This window comes from Rhagoletis pomonella, unplaced genomic scaffold, assembly GCF_013731165.1.
Source record: "Rhagoletis pomonella isolate Grant_MI unplaced genomic scaffold, Rhpom_1.0 Rhpom_scaffold_00013, whole genome shotgun sequence".
In the NCBI taxonomy this organism is placed as follows: domain Eukaryota; kingdom Metazoa; phylum Arthropoda; class Insecta; order Diptera; family Tephritidae; genus Rhagoletis; species Rhagoletis pomonella.
This window is the reverse complement of record NW_023458567.1, coordinates 542,386-564,730: the sequence shown is the minus strand read 5'-3', so window position 1 is coordinate 564,730 and position 22,345 is coordinate 542,386. Positions and strand designations below refer to the sequence as shown.

The window sequence follows — 22,345 nt, the reverse complement described above, 5'->3', positions numbered from 1 at the left end:
ATGGGAAAAAGCAATTTTTCGAGAAAATGGTATAAGATTCTTTAAAACCAGTATTTTTCATCTGAAAACTCTGTTTATCTTTAGGAGACCTCCAATAATAATACCCAATTGTTTATTTCACCATTTTTTAATGCTAACGGCCTATAAAAATAGTTAATATTAAAAATTGGTTAAATAAACAACTTAGTATTATTATGGAAGTCTCCTGAAGAAAAACAGAGTATTCAGATCGAAAAATATATGTTAACAAGAATTATACACCAATTCTACGAAAAATGCTGTTTTTCACATAAAATACATGGAATACCTTAAGCGCTGTGAGCGACTTCTAAATATGTTTTTATTTCAAAATAAAAAACAGGGGTCTATTTTGTCGGTATAGAAAAATCTTAGGGGTGAGAGCATTAAAATTCCGACTTTACTTGTTTTCCGATCACTCTAATGTACATACATATATACATATGTATGTGTGTATATCGTCTATACTTACATTTCGCTATCAATACGGCAACGAGCTGTCCGACAACACAATTGGAAGTTCCACTTTTATCAATAAAGATTCCATGTATATTTATGGGTACTTTAAATTGTTTATTTGGCTAAACAATTTGTAGTTTTGAATTATATTTTATGGACAAGACTATTATAAAGCAAGTGTCAATTGTATTTGATTAGCTCGCGCCTGCAGTTTAGTGATACCGGTATGTCGCCGCCTAACGGTATAATAAATTGAAGTAAAGGGAAAAAAGTGGCACATGACTAAAATGCTCGCAAGAATTTTAGATATTTAGATTTAGTGTTAATACATAAACCATATCGATTATTTTGTGTAATTTTTGCTGCATATAAAATGGACAAATAAAAATTTGAATACAATTTTCATAATTACGAGTACTTTTGCTTGCAGGTAGAATAATAAAAGGAGCAGCAAAGGTTGACAAGAAAGCTTACAAAAAAAGTCGCTGCAAACTCCAACTAAACAGAAAGGCAGTGAAGGGTATGTAACAAAATTGACTATTAAATTTAATAACTCAGAAGTTAAAAATAGCAGCGTCGAAGAAGTGGAAACTGGCACTTTTGCTTGTATGTTTGTGCGTGTGCGTGTGCGAGTGTGATAAATATAGTGCGAGGCATAATTATAATGATTAACACACAAAAACATATCGCAGCCAAAGGTGGTCAAAGTTCAATGACTTGCCGGCGTGCATATCATTCGGCAAACGCTCAACCAACCATCAGCAGCACTGCCCACCGCCTGTTTGTCTCGCAGGTATGTACATAGCGGCAAGTCGCGGATGGCGTGTTGTGACGAGAAGAGTCACCCATTAAGCCGCATTCACGTTCACACTTTTATACTCGCATAACAATAACAACAAACAGAAACGGCGTGTGCATAACAATACAAATGATAAATGGAAAGAAGGCACATATTTCTGGGTTCACTGCGGCCAAACAAAATCCTCCTCATATGGGCCACCTTAATTGTACATACATACATATGTACGTGCCACTTAACCCACAATTGTAGTGAATAGTTGTACATTACTCGGTAAATTTATTATTGTATGTAATTATTATTATGGTTTATTGCTATTTGCATTCGCTTATTGTGCCTGAGGGCACGCATTTTATATAAATTTTTGTTGAAAGCTCATACAACTTAATCAATTCTTTATTATGGTCACAAGTGGCGTTCTTTTGTAAGAATCATAACTTTCAAGTCTTTCGCTATGTTTACTGCAATATTTTGCCCATGAAAGTTAAGCAAAGCGCTGGTCTGTCCAATAATCGTTTTCGGTAGCGTTCTTATTTCTTTTTACATTTTTTTAAATAACAGTATGAAAATTCCTTTTCAGACTCTTGAAGGCAGCTAATGGGACATGCCATGCCCTTTTTCTATTCCATTTGAAGTAAACACTCGAATATGTATGTAGTACACACTAACGTACATATACATATATATATATATATATATATATATGTATGTACACTGGTGGCAGAAATAATAGAAACGTCTTATTCTGACCAGTTTCGGCTATATTCCTGCTATTTATTTAATGTTAAATATATTTTTTTATAAAAGTCTAGCTTTCAAACTTTGTACAAACATTTCACCAAAATTTCAAACTTCTTCAGAAGTTTTACACAACTTTTAGGCGTCCAGTTTTATAGCCTATACATTTTTTGTTTAAAAAGTTTCAAGCTGCTAAAACCCCGCGTTGACTTTTAATAATTTCTTCCCCGAACTTTTTATTTTTTTTTTTATAACAAGAGCAATTTATAGAAACTTACGTCGATTTTTTTTTTGCGAACTGTCTTGCGAATTTTATTCCATAAGAAATTTCTGTTTACAAAAACTTACGTTGATATTTGTTTTCAAAATAATTCGTTTCTATTATTTCTGCCACCAGTGTTCTTACAAAAACCTTAATCTAAGGTTAGAATCGAGTGTCAATGGTAAATGTGAATTATTTGTAATTAGAATACAAGGTAATGGGGCTAATCGCTTATGGTTAAGTCATAAATAAATTAAAAAGAACGTCTCACTGCTTACTTGTTATTTATTTAAATTCATAGCACATCGCATTTCTTAACGCGTTAATCAGCAAATGCCATTGGCGGATCAATTTTCGTTGTTATGATTTATGGTGTGCCATATTTTGCTGACCACTATATTTACAATTGCGTTAAGTTTATCAAAACGTGGCTCTCAACTTTTTTCTAATCAGGCTTATCTTAAATTTTCACATTAATTTTTTGTGCATTCTTTATCATTTCTGACAGGCATCCGCGTTTATTTGTGTATCTGCATGCATACATACGAGGGTGCCTGAAATATTTCTGAGACGTTTAGATAGTAGCGCAGTCTTATATAAACCTGCTGCTCACTAAAAATTAAAAATTTACCCTCGTAAAATGCTACTAATCTGCTTACATAGAGTAGATAGATAATAAAAGCCGACCAGATGACGGCAAGTGGGAATATTTAATTATCAAATACATGCATACTCATACACGTATTAATATGTATCGCTTTGATTCTTTCGCAGATCGAATAGAAATGTCTATCGAAAAATTTCCATGGACTTTGCACACCACCATGGCGGCATGGCAGCTTTCAGTGGTCGCACATACTTAGTATGAATTTATCTACTACTTATGTACTATAATTCATCGGCAAGCGCTAGCCATAAACCAGTTTTCTATTTGGACATATATTTAGTTAGTAGCTAAAGTTAAGTTAGAAAAAAATGGCAGCGAAATTCAGCTGGTTCTTGGCTGAGTGCTCGAAGAAAGTAAGCCGCTAGTAATAAATCGACAGTGTCGCGTTGAGGCGATTTTAACGCAACGTCAACCTTGATTTTGTATACAATATTTTAGTTTATTAACATACATACATAACTGTGAGCATTTGCCAAAAGAACTTATCTGTCGAGTGAGGTAATTTTCCCATATGATATTTTTATTTTTATTTTTAATCGTTAAAAGGAGTAGTTGAGGAAGCTATCTGCATGAAAGTCAAATAAATGTTTAAAATTTTTAACTGGGCATTCCTTATATTTTACGTACAAATTAAATACAATGGAAAATTATGGGTACCTAGTGGAAAGTACTTTAAAAATCCCTAATTCGGAAAAATTTTAGAATAGGGTTGCCAAAATGCTTTGCCTACATACCGAGTATTATTCCCTAGGATATTAGTGTAAAGTTGCCACTTAATTTCGATTCTACAAAATTTAGCTAAAGCAACGCAATATGGTTGTCAACTGAATGGTATTTTAAAAGACTTTTGCCCTAAAATAGTTTCGGAGGTTTGCCATATTTATTTTTTGTCATACAAATTTTTATCTTATTAATTGCGATGAGCAGTATTTTTGTATTTATACACAGTACATACATATATGCTCAAGATAAGTACTCTTCATTCCGGCGTATTTCTAAATAGGGTTGCCACCCAAATTTTAATTAAAGAAATTGACTTACGTTTTAAGATATCATACGCCCATTTTTGTTTATTTATTTTCAAAATATTATTTTTAAAGCTATACAAATGACCATTATTTGATACCCAAACCTTGAAAACTTTAAAAAGCACTATATGGACTACGAGCAAAGCTCGGTCAACCTAATACTTTTACTTTAACTTTTAACCTACAGAAAGCACAGAAGTGGTTTTGCCAAAAGTCCACAGATATGTATGCATGAATATACCTACATACATATGTATGTTTATATATATGTAGATATAAAAAGCAAATGCGTAAATAAACGCGAAAAAGTACAAATAGAATTCAAAGTCAGAAAAAAAAACGTTTAATATTTTATATAAAATGTGTTTAGTGTGTACATGTATGTACATACATACTAAAGTTAGTCATCTAGTCATTTTCTTCATACGACATTGTCCCACTAATAGTGCGCCAAAATCGTCAAGAACAAACACTTTATGTTTGTATATAATTTCTGTAGCAAAAAAAGCTAGGCAATGCCACGACGACTCCTGACCGCGTCTATGAGGCGAGGAGGCGCAATTACAGCGCGTGCTATGTGTTATCGCTTTTTTATACAGATTTTTTATTACTGTCTGCTGCTATTTGCGATCGCACGCTTTTCATTGTTACTGCCTTATTTTGCAATTATTTTTCGCTTAATTAAGCTGGAAAATTGTTAGCAAAAGGGGCATACATAGCACGGAAGCATGTTTGTATGTGTGTGTGTACATATAAATAATGTAGGTGCGTTTGTTTGTTTTGCAAGCTGGTTTTTGTTTTTTTTTTTTAGCCAAAAGGAGATGTTAATTTTTAAGTAAATTCTGTGATTGAATTGCAAATTTTAAACATATCGCCAATACCGATTTCATAGTGAAATACATTTGCTTGCATACATTGCATTACTTTTTTTAATCTTCAAGTCACAACTTTACAACTCGTAACTCTCAATATTTTTAAATGTTGACAATCAGCAGCTAATTTTAGCAAATTTCATTCAACTGCGCAATCGCTGAGCAAAAGATGACACTCGCTTAATGATAAAATTCCACAAGCGTGTGGTCATTCATGGAATAAAAAATCAAATGCATTATTTTATTTTATTGAATATGATTTAAACGTTGGCAATAATTTACAATAAATGCATAGGTAAACAATTCCGTCGACAGAGCGTATGAGTAATCAGTGATTGAACGAAGCCAAAGCTGATGGTTAGAGTGGGGAGATGAGTGTTTGTGAGGGTAAAAATAAAAGATTCCTAGTTGAGCTTTTTCTTTTTATAAAACAGATATAGTTTTGTGCACAGACAGCGATGCGAGTTGTACTTAAAAGTAGGTATGTGCTTATTGGTACATACACGGGCGGCAGATATAATAGACTCGCCGTACTTTTAAGAATTTCAGCTATATTTCTTTAGTTTATTTTATGTTTAATATTTTTTTTATACAATAACCATCATATACGTCCACTTTTCAAACTTTCAACAAAAATTATAAAAATTCGACAAATTTTCAAACTTTTTATTCAGAATTTTTAGAAAAATTTTTGGTAGGCAGTTTTGTAGCCCATTCAGTTTTAGTATAATAAAGTCCAAGTGTCAATTGGCTACAAAATATCGTTGATTTTTAGGAACTTTTTTTGCTGACGGTGTCACGCTTTTTTATATAGAAGTGAATGCCTGGCATCGTCAACAAAAAAAAAATTAAAAATCACCGGTATTTTCTACCCACTTGAAACTTGCACTTTATTATACTAAAACTGCCTACCAAAAATTTTTCTAAAAATTCTGAATAAAAAGTGTGAAATTTGGTAAAAATACTAAATACTAAAATTGAACGGGCTACAGAACTGCATACCAAAAATTTTTCTGAAAATTGTGAATAATAAGTTTGAAAATGTGAAATTTTTTCGAATTTTTATAATTTTTGTATGAAGTTTGAAAAGGGGATTTATACGGTGTTTGTTGTATAACTAGCCGCACTGTTTTAAAAAAATATTTAACATAAAATAAACCATGGAAATATAGCCAAAACTCTTCAAAGTAAGACGAGTCTATTATCCTTGCCGCCAGTGTACATACATACATGGTTTTAAAAATGTAAAAATGGTAAACTTCTCATATCAAACGCTTATCGCTTATCGCTTATATCGCTTTAACACCTATATACATACATACGTATGTACAAATTTATACATACACCTTCATACATAAGTGGTATTAACCGCATTTTTTGAACTTAACATTTTTGGCTCAAAGTAGTTTATGAAAACCATGGAAAAAAATCAAATTTAAATTGTTTGCATTCCGTTATGATGTACGTGCTCATAGCTACTAGGGCCCACGTTCATGAACTCCGCGCGTACGCAATATATTCAACCCGCAATCACACACACACACACACACATGCATTCGCTTAATTTAATTTTATTTTGTATTTAAACGCAATCACGCACTGAATGTCAATGCTATTAACGTCCCCCACCCTTCAACTGCTGCTCCCTGCTTTTGACGGCTCATTTCACAGTAAAATAGATAGCCAAATCCGCGAGCCAAAAGCAGTAATAACAACAACTGCCATAGCTCCAAGTGCCAAGTGATGGACGCGAGGACTCCGTCGATAAGTTGTACCCCATAATAGTACAGTCGTGTCACGCTTCAAGCCGGATTGTATCATCTTCTAAGTTTATTGATGAGTCGCACATACATTTGTACTAAGTATGTACATATATACGTAAGCACTTTATTCAGCACCCCAGTCATTAAGCGCATATATGTAATTTCATGCTTGACGCGCCTAGAGCTTTTGCTGCTCGATCGCCAGTCGAGTGTTGGAATTTTTACTTGTACTCAAGTGTACGAGTATTTCGATTTGTCAGGCTGAAGTACACGTACGAAATGAAAACAATTAGTCGTACTTGAATGTCATTTTCACTGCCAATCTGCTGCTGTTCTTGTTTTTTTTGTTGTTGTTTTTTGTTGCCGATATGGCGACTGGTTGTCAGGCTCTTTAAATCGAATGGCGTTGCGAATCGTTTTACGATGCTCAAGTGATTATTTATTTACATACATGCATACAGATAGAACAAATCAATTATTTATTGGTGTCCGTAATTAAACTATTCTGTAAGGGCTCTAAACCATTGGAAGATTACTAATTCGCAAGTAGTCTCATGAAAGATATACAGTTTCTCAAGGCTTTTGCTCCTTATTGAGCAGAAGGCTGTTGAGCAAATTACACCAAAGTCAAATACTTGTTGATACAATCCCCTTCATCCTACAGCATCGCCTACTCTTAAATGCAAAACGATGCACCGACAGCAAACGACAAGATTATGCAACGATAAAGCAACTACATATGTTTGTAGATATATACTCTCATCTAAGCAAGTTTCTATTCAATTTGATTAATCACATTCAGCTGCCAACGATTAGCCCGCTCCCGTCGCGTCCCAATCACGCCCCGTCCTTGGGCGTAGGCAGTCGTGCACAAATGCCATTCAATCCAACTGCGGCGATCACTTATCCACAGCTCAAGTGTGCATTTGTATGCAACTAATTAAAGGCTATTGGCAAACAAATATGTAATGAAAAAAAAAAAATACTCAATGCATACAAAGTGGATAAATCTCGAATTAGCAATCAATTTTCTCAAACCCATCGCAATTGCATTGCATGTTTATAGTGAAAAAAAGTTCAGACTTCGAACTGGGAATTTGCACAACAACCTCATAAAAATATTTTCGAAGCAGTCTAACTAATATTTATAAATATACAACACACACAGGAATGCGCGTCTGTAAATACTAATTGATTTTTATTTTTTATTTTTATTTTTTATTTTTTTTTTGCTTTATACAAAGCGACTATCGCAATGCGCGATATAGAAATTAAATTGCGTCAGCACTTGCTAGAAAGCACCTGAGACATTTTTAAATGTGATAAAATGTTGAGAGCAATAAGGCGTCCTCCAGCGCTTATCTCATTTACTAAATAGGCACATACATAGATAAGGCGAAGACGTTTGACGCAATTTCCCTTGGGCACAGCAAAATAGTCAAATCACGGGCATATGTAGATATGTACCACAAAAAAAAAAACGAGTCTTCAACGAAAACAAGTGATTTTCCGCAAAAATTTTGGTCAACAAATTAATTTAACACCTCCTTTTTCCACAGACAATATTTTCTATGATTCACTCGACTTGGAAAAATCTAGTTCGCAGCAACATAATTCTACAAATGCGTTAATTTTTATATTGTAAATTTGTGTAAATTTGAAGATTAAGCGCAGAATTGATTATCATGATTTTATCAAAAATTGCGGAAAAACGGTTTTGATTATTGTTAGAAGAGAAGAAAAAACCATCAAAGATTTTTTAACGAACTTGGAAGTTCTGCTTCCAACTCTGCTATAATTTGAATTTTACTTTCTGGTGTAGGTATACGAACTAGTTTGCAATACTATTTGTTTTGCGACTAAGCTTAAAATTAAATCCAGTAATAAATTGCCATTCTGTCGCATTTAATCAGATCTGCTGAGCGATGAGATAATAAAAAAAACAAGCCTTTAATCAGCATTTCAAGTTTGTAGAAAGAAGAATCTAAATATAAATTATGCAAAGAACGAGTATTTGAAACAATGCAATATACATAAGTAATTTTCAATTTAATTTTGAACTTAATTAAATGCTACAAAAAGAATCCATTCCCTAGCTCCTTGAAGCCTTTTTTCGCCATTCAGTTTGCCCCCTTACATAGATGACTTCCCTTGGTACGATTCGTATTTTTTCCTCTTTTAATTTGTACTTGAAAAAACCATAACTGATAAGATTTCTAGCCTCAAGCTCGTAAATTCCTTCCACTTTTGACTAAATTTGCGTTTTTCTTTATTTTTAGGTAACAGCAGTTAGAATTCGTACCGCTTGATATTATTATGGCACTGTGCCCAAGCTGAATAACGGCACGTCAACCGATAAACTTCGTACGCGTATTACGGTTTAAACATTATATTTTTGTTAAATTTTTTCGCTGGTCGCAAACTTGACGCTTAAATTATGAGCAACATGAAGAATGGGTTTTCCACACTCAATCGTTGGTTGGGCAAGAAGAATAAAAGTGAGTCCTAAGTTGCTCTTCCATATCCACGTTGAATATATTAAGCCTGTTATTTTCTGTATTTACAGCCGATAAAGCCACGCCCAATGGCAAGCTGTCGAAATCGAGCACAAACCTAAGCAGTCTGTCCGTCTCGTCGACGAACATCAACGAAACTAGTCAGCTGGAATATAACCGCATCACACCCCTGCCGGTAGCCACAAGCAATGCACCTTTCGAACAGACCTTCCGGATCACCGTGCTCCTACCAAAGGATCAGCTGTACGTCGCTCGCCTGGGCGCGCGAGTACCACTCAGCAAACTGCTGGAGCTGGTGTGCGAAAATAAGCTCTTGGATGCAACTAAATATGAGTTTAGAAGTCCAGGTAGTGCTACTTCTCCATCTGTCATTTCATGTAATTTTTTATTATTTCTATTTTTACTATGCAGTTGACCTCGGTCAGGTGTACAGCTGCGATTTAACTATAGGCGCTGTGGGCCTTTCTGAGATACGTCTATGTCACAAGTCCGAGTCGTATGACAATTTCAACGCGGACGAAATTATTAAGCTACACCGCACAGCTATCATACGCGATTCTCTGTCCTCATCGGAGTTCAGCAGTCGCTACTCAAAACATACAACGAAGACAACTAGTCCCTATAGCTCGAGCAATTCACTCAACTCGATGGACTCGACGGGCATGAATTGCGTTCGCACCCCGGTCACTCCGCCTGCGACGCTCACCACCACAGCGGCCCCTAACAAAATAGCTGCTCCTCCCAGAAAGAAACGTGCTGCGCCACGGCCGCCGAGCCAGACTGCCATACCGGAGAAAACGGTGCTCGTGACTAATGGCAGTGCTCACACAAACAATGAAAATATGGAATGTTCAGACGATTCATTGCCGCGCAAGGATCGCTTCGCATCAACGCCGAATCTTTCGGTGCAGCCCGGTACCAATGACATCGACTCTAACGGAAACATCGGTAGCCCCAACATCGAAGAGGAAATAGAGTCAAGCCTGAATGGTTATGCGAAACAAGATGTAGAGCTGGAGGAAACACAAGTACAACAAAAGAATGCACGCAACCTGTGTGGGGGCAGCATACAGAATTTGTCTAGTTCGGCAGGGTTGTCACAATCTATCGAATTTCCAGAGCCATCGCCACGCAAACGCATGATACAAATGAAAAAGAAGGTGGCTGCACCTGCACCTCCATCTAGGAGCAGCATGTATGCGGATTCTGATACAATTTCCATAAAGTCAATGACGCCGTCTACTCCGGACACGCCATTGACTCCTCTAACACCAAACACGCCTTCAGCGGACATGATCAGCGATTCAGAGCTGGAACTCAAAAGTTCGCTCCACAACAGCAACAAGCAGACTTCACCGACACCGTCGGCCCGCGACTCCAAAGCCAACACAAGTCCGCTGCAATCATCCACACCTGTTCTAGGAACAAGTTCTTTGGAGCCGTCGAATTCGCCATTAGAAGCAGTGGCAGAGGTGCCTAAACCCCTACCAAGAGTGACTACAAATACTCTTCTAAATGGCAGCAGCACATCTATTGAGGCCTCTTCCCCCCCGCTTCCAACTACAAATGTTTCTAAGATAATGCTGAATCGTACACCAACGCCTGAGCCGCGATCCCTTTCCACTGAGCCTCCGTGCTCTGATAGTCGAAGCTACTTGGGCGCGCATATTGCCGCACTAGAGAGCACATCCGTTTTAGATCAAGACGATAATGCATCGTCAAAACAAGCAGATTGTGTTAGCTTTCTGGGCACACACATAGCGGCTCTCAAAAGCACATCCGCTTTGGAACGCGATGATGACGCCTTGTCCAAGCAGGCCGACTCAGGCATCGGCGAACCGATACCATCTCCTATACCTGACAGCCTGCCATCAGAAGGTTCCGCACATGAAGGAAAGTCAGCGTTCGAATCGAGCTCAGATGATGACGACATTGTTAAGGTTTATAATTTCAAACTCGGAAAAACAGTAGTCAAATCTCCAACTGAACCCCACACTTTGGAGGATTTCGTTGTTCTGGCCGCCGAGACTCAAACCGACAGCGAAGGTAATACGCCAGCGCTAGCAACGCAAGAAGCAACTCCAAACTTTTCTGATAGCGCTTCGTGGAATTTTGCAATTCCCATATCCCCTCCGCCTAATTTCGCTGATGGACGATTCGCGGATGGGATTGAAAGTGAAAAGCCATCAGATGCGCCCATTACTCCGAAGATCAAGGAACGGCCCGTCATGGATTTTGAATCGATTTCCGGCATTAAAGTTGCTCACAACACAAATAATGAGGTGGCGAAACCACTCGACGAGAAGATTACTATAGATAAAACCGGTCCATTACCAAGTCCAACCACACCTTTAAATGAGATCGTAGATGAGCTCTCGGCGATAATTAACGAGAAGCGTTTGGACACAATAATCAAAAAGGTGGAAGATGAACCAAAGATTGAAGCAGCAAAACCAAACACCTTATCGAACTTTAGCATAACGACAATCACACAACAGACACAAGAAAAACAACCACAGACAGCAAGCTCCACTCAAAGGAAAATCGATCCCACATCAGATGAACTCATCATCGGTGTGGCAACAGCAAATAATGAGTCGAATTTGAACTCAATCGATTCAGCTTCGAAGCAAAGACAAGCACAACTGACAACAGAAATCACTAATACCATTCTACCACCAAACTCGATTAGTTCTGAAAGCCCATTGCCACAATCATCACTCGCCAAAATCGAACAGAATGGTTTCAGTCCCAGCCGAAGACGATCATCTGGCGAATTGAGCATTGGAGAATCGCCCTCTCTTCAGAGTCCTGAGGTGATTAAGACTATTCTCAACTCACGCAAAAACAGTTCGGCCAGTAATAGTGATGGCGAATCAAAGGCGGCGTCAGCGGAAACTGCTAAGCCTATCGAAAAGATATCCGGGGAGAACGTTAACATTGCTCCAATAGCCGAAACACCAAAGAACATAAATGACGAAGAAAACGCGGCAGAAGCGATAAATGACTCGACACAGCGCACAAAACCAAAGGAGCTGCCCAAAGTGTACCGATACTCCGGACCGCCAAGCATTAATTTCTCTACATGGAACGAACGTCCCAAGGTACAAGTGTCCATCAAAAACGAAGGTGACTACATCTTTGGTGGCAAGAATGCGGACAGTCAGAGCGCTGCAGTTACGACGGCTGCCCTCGAAATAAACACAATTTCACAGGCGCGCAGCAATCGCCTTTCAATGCCGGCGAGCGCATTCTGGGCCGAACGTGAGAATGCTCCGCCGTCAGTTGCTCCGAAGCCCGTGGCAATTGCACCGACGGAGCGCATGGGTATACCCGCGAAGGAGTATCGTGTGCCGATGACTGTTAAGCCCCTGCAGGACGTAACAGCTGAAAATGTAGAACTGCATACGACAACAACAAACAGCGCGCGGCACCAAGTTCCGACAAAAATAGGACATCGGAAGTCTACTAGCATTACAACGGTTTTACTCAACGGAGATTCAGAAACGGAAGCAAATAAAAGCGAATCAATCACAAAAAGATCATTTGCAACTACAGTGCACACGTCAACATTACCGCGCAGCAACACGAACCGGTTCAGTACACCAGTGGCAAATATAGTGGGCCCATCACTGCTGCGCTCAACATCCATCACCCAATTGGAGGCCAGCAAGCTGAAACATAATCACACTGAGGCCGCACCGCCACCTTTTGGTCAGAACACACTTCGAAAGACTGGACTGAAAGAAAAAATACTCGCAAAAGAAGCGGAGACACAAAAGAACGCAAAAGATGATAGCAGCACTCCATCGCCCATGCCCCCAAGGGCACAAGAGTCAAAAACTGAAGACACCACAACGATTTCCAACGGTTTCGTGAGCGTAACAAAACCGAAAGCACCATGGGAAAAAATAAGCGTCAATCAGAAGGCGGGGAAACCCATTCAAAGTGCCAAGCTAGAACTTAAACTGCAGAAATCGACCAGCGTCTATTTGAACCAACGGAACCCGAGTCCAACAGCAAACACAACAACGACTTTAAACACTCAGTCAGGGCCAAAATCTGCGCCCATCGCACCGCCATTACCGCCAGCGCCGACCAAGGTCGTGCCGTTGCGCACACCTAACGGTAGCGCGGCAACAACACCTAGCAGCCCGGATCCAAGAGACCAACTACTAGTAGCAATACGCAACTTCAAACGCGAAGAACTGAATCCTGTCTGAGGAAGCGCTGCGGCAAACGACGGCTAGTGCGCGATGAGAAGACAGATGATTTGGCGAAAATAGTCACAAAAAGCTGGACTGAAATGTTGTAAATTATTATTGTAAATTTCTTTTTATAAATATGTATTTTAAAAAACATTAGCAAAGGAGTTTTTAAGCCGAAGTCAACGTAATGTTATTAGTTTAGTTTACAACGTAGGAAACGTGAGTGTCATTTGCGCAAAGACGTGGCCGCGACTTTAGCAGCGGCTATTTCCCACGCCGGTCCGGTTCCGACCCAAAACAATGGGAGCATATGAAAATGATTATATTATAAATATGCGTAAATAAATATATATATACTTTTATGAATAAAAATAGCATAATGAGGGATTAACATAAAAAAAAAATGCTGTATATTTTTTAAAGTTGTAGTTTCTAATAACCAAAAATTAAAGAAATATTTTTCAACGCCTGGCAGTCGATGAACGTTGCTTTGAGGGTCGGACTCAAGCCACAGGTTTAAAACATACCTTACACTTATAACATCTAACAAATATTTCTATAAGAGCTTTATGCATAAGAAGTGAGCTGAAAATTCTATTCAATTGTCCGTGCAAGGTGTTAAGTTTAAGCTTCCTTCATCAGCATTGGAATGGAGTTTAAACTTAAGCTGACATTTTAAGCACAAAGCCCAACACATTGTATATATTTTAATCAATATTCAAAGGAATGTATGTAGGAAGGGACGCATATAGTTAGCAAATGCTTTTATGCGTATTATTTATATTTTACTGTTTTATCAAAATATAAGAAATGGATATACTAAAATGTTATAATAATAAAGCCCAATTAATGCGTATAGTGGCGTTTTATTTATTTAGTGGCTTTTAAGGGTAAGTCTGCCTTTAATTTTCTCCGATAAATATCCTACATACTATCTACGATAAATCCCATAATGCTTGGCAATCTCAATGACATACATATTATATGACGCCAAAATAGTTAAACGTCATAAAGTGCAATCAAAGCCAGCATATCAATTGACTAGCACCAAAATATATGTACGTATGTCGAGTTGTGTGCAAGAGTTGCTGATTTTACCAAAACTTTAACGGGGCTTAGTAAATAATAAGGACAGGAAAGTATGCCTTAATATGGAAAGCTCTTAATCACTGCCTTGGAAATTCAAAACAACTACTACATATCGATGACTGAGTCGAAGATCGACCTATCTCGACAGCCAGTTCGAAAACGCATATGTATATACATATGTATGTAATACCGCAATTTTCTGGGTCTGAAATTGCAGAGGTAAAATTCTACTCCCTTCTCTCTCCCGCCCATAAAACGCCGAATTCAGATGGCCCTGTGTGTTGTACTATTATAGTACAATGGGCGTGACCCCGCCCACTTATGATGAAATGCTGTATCTCAGTAGCCGCTTCACCAATCCCTGCCAAACTCCGTTCGGGCCTTGCTTAGGGTCCAACTAAGAAATCTGTTGAAAATCTTTTAAATCGGGCAATAACCCCACCCACCTCCCATATAACGGAAACACGAAAACTGTAATTATTGAAGCTGATTCACTCAAAATCGACGATTGCAATAATCACCTAGCAGGAAATTTGATTATTATAATTTTTGGATATGGGCGTGGCGCCACCCACTTATGACCACAAATGTGTATCTCGGTAACCGATTCATCAAATTCAACCAAAAATGGTGCACCTTATAACCTTGGTACGGAAAAGCAATTTGTTGAAAATTATTCAAATCGGACTAAAATTACACCCCCTTCCCGTATAACGGTAAATTTCAAAAATACGAAAACTCCGATATTTCAAAAACTGAGGACACTTATTTGCTCCAAGTTAATACTTACAACAGTCGTGGCACCGCCCACTTTGTGACTACTAAGGTCTATTTCGGTAACCCCTTTATGGATTTTTGCCAAACTTCGTTCAATGGTTTCATTAAGTCAGCATATTATCGAAAACGTTTGAAATCGGGAAAAACACCCCTGCTTATCATGCAAAGGTAGTTGAAACAAAATTGAAATGACGATATTTGATACCTGCGCCGGTTATATGAAATTCAGTTTCGCCCGAACTTATACTTCTTTACTTGTTATTTAATTTTTTGTTTAGAAAAATAGTTAAGATATTACTATTCACGGATACCAAGAGAAGGTTCTTAAACAATGCTTTCCCTATATACAAAATGTTATCGCTTAGGATAATAGTGTAAGGTTGCCACTAATTTTCGGTTCTACACAATTTATCTAAAACATCACAATATGGATATCAAATGAAAGGTATTGTTGAGAACTTTGGTCCGAAAATATTTTCGCTCAGGGTTACCACGCTTCTATGTAATAAAAATTTGTATTTTGTTAATTTCAATCAGCATTTTTTTGTATGTATACATAGTATATGCACTCCAGGCAAAGCTGGCACTAGACCCTTATAAGAGCACAGTCTACGAGTAGGGTCTTACAAAACCTTTATAAAACCGATTGTTCTTCACACATAGACAAACAAATACATAACGGTAAGAATGGCTCAGATATTTATGGAAGATTACACAGAGGCGACGCCCCCCATTGTGGGTCTCATCTTTACGCTATCGCTGAATTTTACGAAATACGATCTTGAAAATATAAAAAGAAGACTCCCCGGATGTGTTTTATGCACACATTTCGTTTGATTTGCTCAAATGTTTGGTTTGTAAAAATGTTTTTAACAAGTTGTGCTGTTTAGACTTACCTTTAACTTGTCTCATCGAAGATAATGGTGATTATGATTGATGAATTTTAGTTTCCTAATGCTTGATAGATGTGTGGTTTTAGTTGTATAAGGATGAAAGTGTTAATTTTAGTTTGTATAGGTATGCAACTCACAGCGAATTTCATTCATTCAAATTTTAAAAACAACTGCGTTCAACAAACAGTCGCCAACAGCATTTTAATTTATTATTCTACACATTATTTTCTTTTTAACCTTTAAAAAACATTGAACAGATCAGTACCATGGTTTTCGATAGAAATCATTTTTGAATACAGGATTTTATTTACCTTTCGCATTCTTTTCATAGCTACTTATTATACAGCATTTCATTTCATTCGGTTCTTTTCTTTTTATTAATATTTGACTAACAAATAATTGGCGACAGCTTAGAATGGTTGATTGATACCGATAGTTGTTTTAGTAAGCAAACCTGTATCTCCCATATCTTCATTATAGCCAGGACGATATTTCATGCCAGGCGCCTGAAATTAAAACAAAATTATCTTTTTGTAAACTATCAGAACATGCTGCTGACAATAATACTTACGTTGTACCACACATCGCGCCAAATTTTGCCGCTTTCAGCGTCGCGCACCAATTCCGGAACGTCGTAGCGTGGTACATTGAAATAATTCATCAAAGTACTCTTTTCGTTACAGTACTTAATGCGCGCCTCACACCACTCCGCTTCGAGCGGGAAACGCCAATCCTTCATTTTCTTATTATGGTGATCAATTTCGAACTGTCCAAAATCAATTCGTTCGATATCTTCGACAACAACTTCGGTCTCTCCGCCAGCAGTCCAATCGTAGACTAAGATTTCTGCATGGTTGCTGATATCTTTAAGGAAGTGCTGTTTATAGAATGTTTCAATATCCTTTAAGTAGGCATCGGTGAACACTTTAGAATTGACTTCGTAGTCAATGTTGCGAGCTTTAATACGTTGCTAAAAATTAAAAAATTAAATAGGTACATATGTAAATATTACTGTATTACTTATCGCAATTAACTTACCTTTACGGCATCGACTGGACAGTCTAAATAGATTACCAAATGCGGCTTAAGAAGTTCTCCAATGGTATTTTCACGAATCTCGTGGTATACCGAATAGGCACCACGAGAAATGTAACCATTTCTATGCATCGCTTCTAAGAACACGAAATCTGAATAACAGCTACGGTCCAAAACAACACCTTGACCAGTTGAAAGAATATGTTGCAAGGCATCTATGTACTGTGAATATCTCAGCATGTACATGCGAATTTGGAACTGTGCGGCCAAAGGATGATTGGGCTCACGACAGAAATTCGTCACATCGTAGGAACGACACAGTTCTGGCAGCTGCGGATCTAACTTTCGCATATCGTATCCGTAGGAGTTGATATATATCAAGTCCAAGTTGACTTCGGGAAAGTAGCACATTTCCAATTCATCAGCCAACTCTTTGGCAAATTTGCTCTTGCCAGCGCCAATAGGTCCTTCAACACAGATGACTTTAGAATTTTCGTCCATGCGCTTCGATGTTTTATCAAATAACGAATTGAGTACAGTGTACCGCTTCTCCTTGTATGGATATGGAGGTGCATTTGGTATGCGAGGACCACCACGCATAGATTTACCCATAATTGTGCACTTCTGCGTTAAAGCCATCGGCGACACCGACTGCGTATTCAGCAATGCAGGAGTTGCATTACGGCCACACAGGCGTACAAAGCCTACACGGAAAACGGCAGCCATTCTGAAAAGTAAATCAATTTAAAAATATTTCTTTTAGAATGTTTAGAAGGAGGCATTGATCTAAGTTACAACTTTTTGTTAGAAATCATTACGGATAGTTGCACTATTTAACTGCAAACGGTCAGTGCAAGTAGCCATTACATCACAACCGCCACAGAAAATGTGCACAAATCCATTATTTCTGCAAAGCCGTTTTATCATATTTCGGAACAAAAAACTTGGCAATAGTTAAAAAGCAGTATTGTGACCCCTCTACCTAATTATTTTAACACACACATTTAATTTTCTGTTTTCAACTCACCTTAACACAATTTTTTCCGAGCTCCCTATTTATTTTCTACGCCAGAAATCGGACAGCCATAACAGCACAACTGACAGTAGAATTTATTGGCAGCACTTGCCACAGGGTGTCGAATATAAATAAAATATGTTATCTAACTTAAAATCCTATTTGTTCTAATTAGATTTTTAGATATATAAAGAGTTTCCTGTTACTTCCAAAACCTTCTACATAAACTACTTTGCTTCCGTTTGTTGAAGCACGGAAGCACTACGTTGGTTTGGTTTTTGGTGAATTCTAAGTTCAAGGCGGGATTACGTATAATCAGCGCGCAGGCGCGGAAATGAAATTTCCCAAATCCTGTGCACATTTAGGGCGGAAACTCTTTTATGATATACCAGAAATATTTGGCATTACAACGTATCGAACGGTTTTCAAAAGCGGTCACATTCATACGCTGTCCAGAAAATACTCATAAATATTTAAAATTTTCAATATAGTTGAGCAGAAAATAATGTTGCAGATAGCAAAACTGCAGCACAAAGCGAAGTTTTAATTAGGTGTGTAAATAAAGTTCAATTTTGTGCATATAAAATTGGTCATGTGCGTCATACCATCGAATGTGCAGCGGAGCACTCAAGTGCTGCTTCAATTTCATGATGCTGTGGCTATTCGTGTTTTCTCTGCAAAATTGATTAATTTTAAAGCATTTTAATATAAAAGAAATTAACAGTGAGAAAAAAGTTATATATATATAGCAAATTTTGAGTTCCACTATATGTACTTATGTGTGTATATATGTATATATGTATGTATATGCAACTTTTTTGGGTTTTTGCTGAGCAACCACAAGATAAAAAAAAACTAGTCTAAACATCAATTATTCATTTTCGAGTACTTCCCATATTTTACTTAGGCCTACAAATATGAGGAAGTAATCAAGTCGGAAGTATTCCTTAGTACACGTCAATTAAAATGTGGCAGAGGAGCACCCATAAAACCAGCAACAGCAGACGAACAGCAGCAGCATAGAACACAGATATCTTCCTTATTTCAGCCACAAACTCCTCGCACTCCGCAGTCCAGGGTCAGCTAAATGGAAAAGCGCTTGTCGTCAGCAAAGCACACTTCCGCCGCACTCCCTTCACCCATCCAATGGCACTGTGCAATGAAATTGTGCACTTGTCGCGAAATTTCAACGCACCATCCCAAATGCCAATGCAAGGAAATAAAATAATTTCCCTTTTGGTGAGAAATGCCGTCGTGCGTGCGCTCGGAGCACGAGTATTTGGCGTTGCATGCATGCCGGCTAAATACACAATAGCTGTATGGTATGTTGACGCAAGCGGCGCGGCGAGGGCGCACACTGTGTCGAACCATATTTTGAAACATAAACAAACAGAAATTTTGCTGTGAGGATGGTTGGGAGAAGGTGGGGGGGGTGTATGCGCAGCGGCTGTTCTCCGCATTTACTTTTGTTGTCTCTCTTCTGCCGCTCTGTTTTCTTCGTGCAATATTTGCACTGTCCCTTAGCCACCAATAAAGCACGCGAAAAATGGAGCAAAAAATTTTCAATATAAAATTCAAGAGGCGTTCGTTGCAACGTCTGTGCTATGAAAATATTTGCTCAGGGCTTCTAATCAACTGGCCTGGCCGTACAAGTGCCGAAGACACTCAGAGGCACTTACCCACTTGCCTAAGTACACATGCTGCACACTTTTACTTCCATAGACAAACATACATACATCCTTACATACTTATACCCATATGCACACTTACATACATACATATGTACATATGCCTGCATCCGAACATTGATACTTGCTCAATGCTAATGCCAACTTTTAATGCTTTCCGGTCGGCGCCGCAGTCCAACCAACGCATACGAACGGTCACACGATGCTGATACGCTGGAAGAGCAAAGATAAAAGTTCATCGAACCAGAGCAGCAGCAGCAGCAGCTCATCAAAGAAGAAGCGAAAAGGACGTGAAGCAGGTGGGTAGGGGTGGGGCATAAATGTGAATATTTAAACAACTCCTGCTGGAGTAAGTGGATATTACATAGACTGCATATGCATACCTACTTCCCTCAGTGTGCACCCGAATAAGTAAACACGTTTTATTGCGGGCTTGTGCCCGTGTATGTGTGGGTGTGCGTGTGGGTGTATTGTGCACATGTGGATACATTTGCACGCTGATTGCCCATTTCCGTGTCGTCGTAGTCCGTAGTCAGTGTAAAGGTGTCCTTAGAAATCAACACCCATGGCACGAAGGTGTCCGCATTTGTTTACTCGTTAGCTCCATTTTGCCGGTATTCGGGCAGCTGACAGTAAACACCGGTGACAAGGATAATCGCTTGTCTGTCTATTCGCGTCAGGCAAACACAGTTGCTAGGTAGCGCAAAGCTTCCAGAGAAAATTGCAAGTCATTTTTAACGTTTTGTCAATTTGTCACAAGCGCCGACTGCAGACAGCAGGCGACAGGACTTGCAATGCAAATTCTGCAGCACTAAGCCGTTAGCGATTAGCCTGACAAGTCGAATCGACGACAATTAATTTTCGAAGCTCGTATAAATAGTGAGCTACTCAGACACGGAAATTGCGGTTATGAGTCAGAAAGTAATCAAATTCGGATCATAATTGTTAAAAGGGGAGTTTTATAGGGTGGGGGTGCCCACAATGTTTTCACCCACTGCATTCATGTTTTACACATTGCTTCCAGAAGAAGACTGGCAAAATGAATCGAAAGCAGGACGTATGCCGACTAATGAGCAGGGTGAGCTGACATTCAGTCGATTTATACATACATACATAGATCAAATAATTATTTGGACTATGTTTTGATTTTTAGTTAGCGATCATCGGCGTGGCATGCGTCGCGATGATCCGCGGCGGCATACACTGGGAGGCGATATGATTATGTACGCTGGGAATCAGGGACAACAGCAACAACGAGCCATGGATTTGGAGGTAATTTATGAAAGTAAAAAATTATAGTTTTTAGAACTAAAATTTATTTTCTCGAAACTTAGATGAGCACTCGTGCACAGAAGAACAAAAAGGTATTTGTAGAAGACAAATTCAAAAGTTTGTCAAATCAAAAAAAATTTAAATCTATGTTGCAAATTTTCCTTTCAAAAAAGTAATTCGCCTAAATTCATTCACATAAGTATCTGTGACTATCAATCAAAGTAGCCTAAGTCGAGATAGGCCCCATTTCCCTTTAAAGCAGCATTTCATTGGGTTCCCAAACAATATTTTAACGTTAAACTAACTAACTAACTGTTTTTTTAATAGAAGCTTAATAAATATAAAACAATTTTCAAGAAAACCTGATTATCCTTTAATTCAAAGTAAAACCTTCTAAAGTCACTTAAGCTACTTTAATTGACGGGCACAGATATTTACATGCATACATACAAACCCAGCAAACACATTAGATGAGAATGATTAGAAAAACACCAGACATTAGAAGCCAATTAGAATTCAACATTAGAAAAATTAGATATCTAACCTCTTTCTCCTTTTTGTAGAGAGTGTTATAATTCTCGACAGTTTCTCTAATCGTCTTATAACCTTCTACTTTAAAGAAGCACATTGGAATTCGAGTCGTTTTCTAACCGTTCTCTAACCTAAATGTTTGCTGGGTACATGTCACATGGAAAGTAAAGGGCCCTACGGCTTGAAAGTATTTTTTCCAGAAAATTCACAGTCGAAGTTAACAAATGAATTGCGGTTTTTTTCTTGGTGAAAGTACCCATCTTTCAAGTGAATTTGTGAAAAACCAATTCAGCTAGGATGCTGCGTTTTATTTCATTGAAAAGAGCGTAGCATCTGTTATTAAAAAATCGATAAAAAATAAATAAAAATTAAATTTTTCTTTCAACCCGGACCTACATAACTTTCTCCAACACTAACTTTCTAAAATTATTTAAATCCAAGCATACTTGTGTAAAATTTAAGTTCTTTTTTCCAAATTCTTCAAAACGCAAATATGTACATGTTCCAATTATATTTGAAGAACAATGTGCCACGTGGCTATACGCCCTTAAATCAGGGGCCCTTATTTGACGATGATCCAGGTATTATGTCCGAGGTAGAAACAGCGAGCACTGGGTTTCGGCGTGGCAACAAGCAGCGCTCTTCCTTGCCGGTAGTTCGAACCCCTTCGAAAACGTTGGAGAGGCCATTAGGTGAGTACGATTTACAATCAAAT

General features: G+C 38.1%; 3 protein-coding genes across 20 annotated transcripts in view; 2 read left to right on the top strand and 1 right to left on the bottom strand.

Annotated features, from left to right (window-relative positions):
• LOC118748418 (flocculation protein FLO11) overlaps nt 1-14,186 on the top strand; it is a 70,182-nt gene extending 55,996 nt beyond the window's left edge. Inside the window, exons 1-4 of one of the 2 annotated variants that reach the window (XM_036482812.1) lie at nt 915-997; nt 8,886-9,104; nt 9,173-9,469; nt 9,534-14,186. In XM_036482812.1, coding sequence (XP_036338705.1) covers nt 9,044-9,104; nt 9,173-9,469; nt 9,534-13,345 — 4,170 coding nt within the window. In that variant the 5' untranslated portion in view covers nt 915-997; nt 8,886-9,043 and the 3' untranslated portion in view covers nt 13,346-14,186. Of the gene's footprint in view, nt 1-914; nt 998-8,885; nt 9,105-9,172; nt 9,470-9,533 lie in introns of those variants that run through there. The other variant, XM_036482813.1, reaches the window with a different exon arrangement.
• A 2,078-nt stretch (nt 14,187-16,264) lies between these two features.
• On the bottom strand, nt 16,265-18,258 carry LOC118748427 (NADH dehydrogenase [ubiquinone] 1 alpha subcomplex subunit 10, mitochondrial). Its single transcript, XM_036482844.1, has 4 exons — nt 18,152-18,258; nt 17,128-17,851; nt 16,661-17,059; nt 16,265-16,595 (listed from the first exon to the last, which is right to left on the bottom strand). Exons 2-4 carry the CDS (start codon nt 17,848-17,850, stop codon nt 16,500-16,502), a joined length of 1,218 nt encoding a protein of 405 aa, XP_036338737.1. The 5' UTR covers nt 17,851; nt 18,152-18,258; the 3' UTR covers nt 16,265-16,499.
• A 217-nt stretch (nt 18,259-18,475) lies between these two features.
• LOC118748419 (coiled-coil domain-containing protein CG32809) overlaps nt 18,476-22,345 on the top strand; it is a 32,417-nt gene continuing 28,547 nt past the window's right edge. For 4 of the 17 annotated variants that reach the window (XM_036482818.1, XM_036482817.1, XM_036482820.1 and 1 more), the window contains exons 1-6: nt 18,478-18,690; nt 20,001-20,126; nt 20,852-20,905; nt 20,981-21,099; nt 21,162-21,191; nt 22,151-22,322. In XM_036482818.1, the coding sequence (XP_036338711.1) occupies nt 20,030-20,126; nt 20,852-20,905; nt 20,981-21,099; nt 21,162-21,191; nt 22,151-22,322 (472 nt within the window). In that variant the 5' untranslated portion in view covers nt 18,478-18,690; nt 20,001-20,029. Of the gene's footprint in view, nt 18,691-20,000; nt 20,127-20,851; nt 20,906-20,980; nt 21,100-21,161; nt 21,192-22,150; nt 22,323-22,345 lie in introns of all 17 variants that reach the window. The other 13 variants (XM_036482828.1, XM_036482827.1, XM_036482815.1 and 10 more) reach the window with 8 other exon arrangements.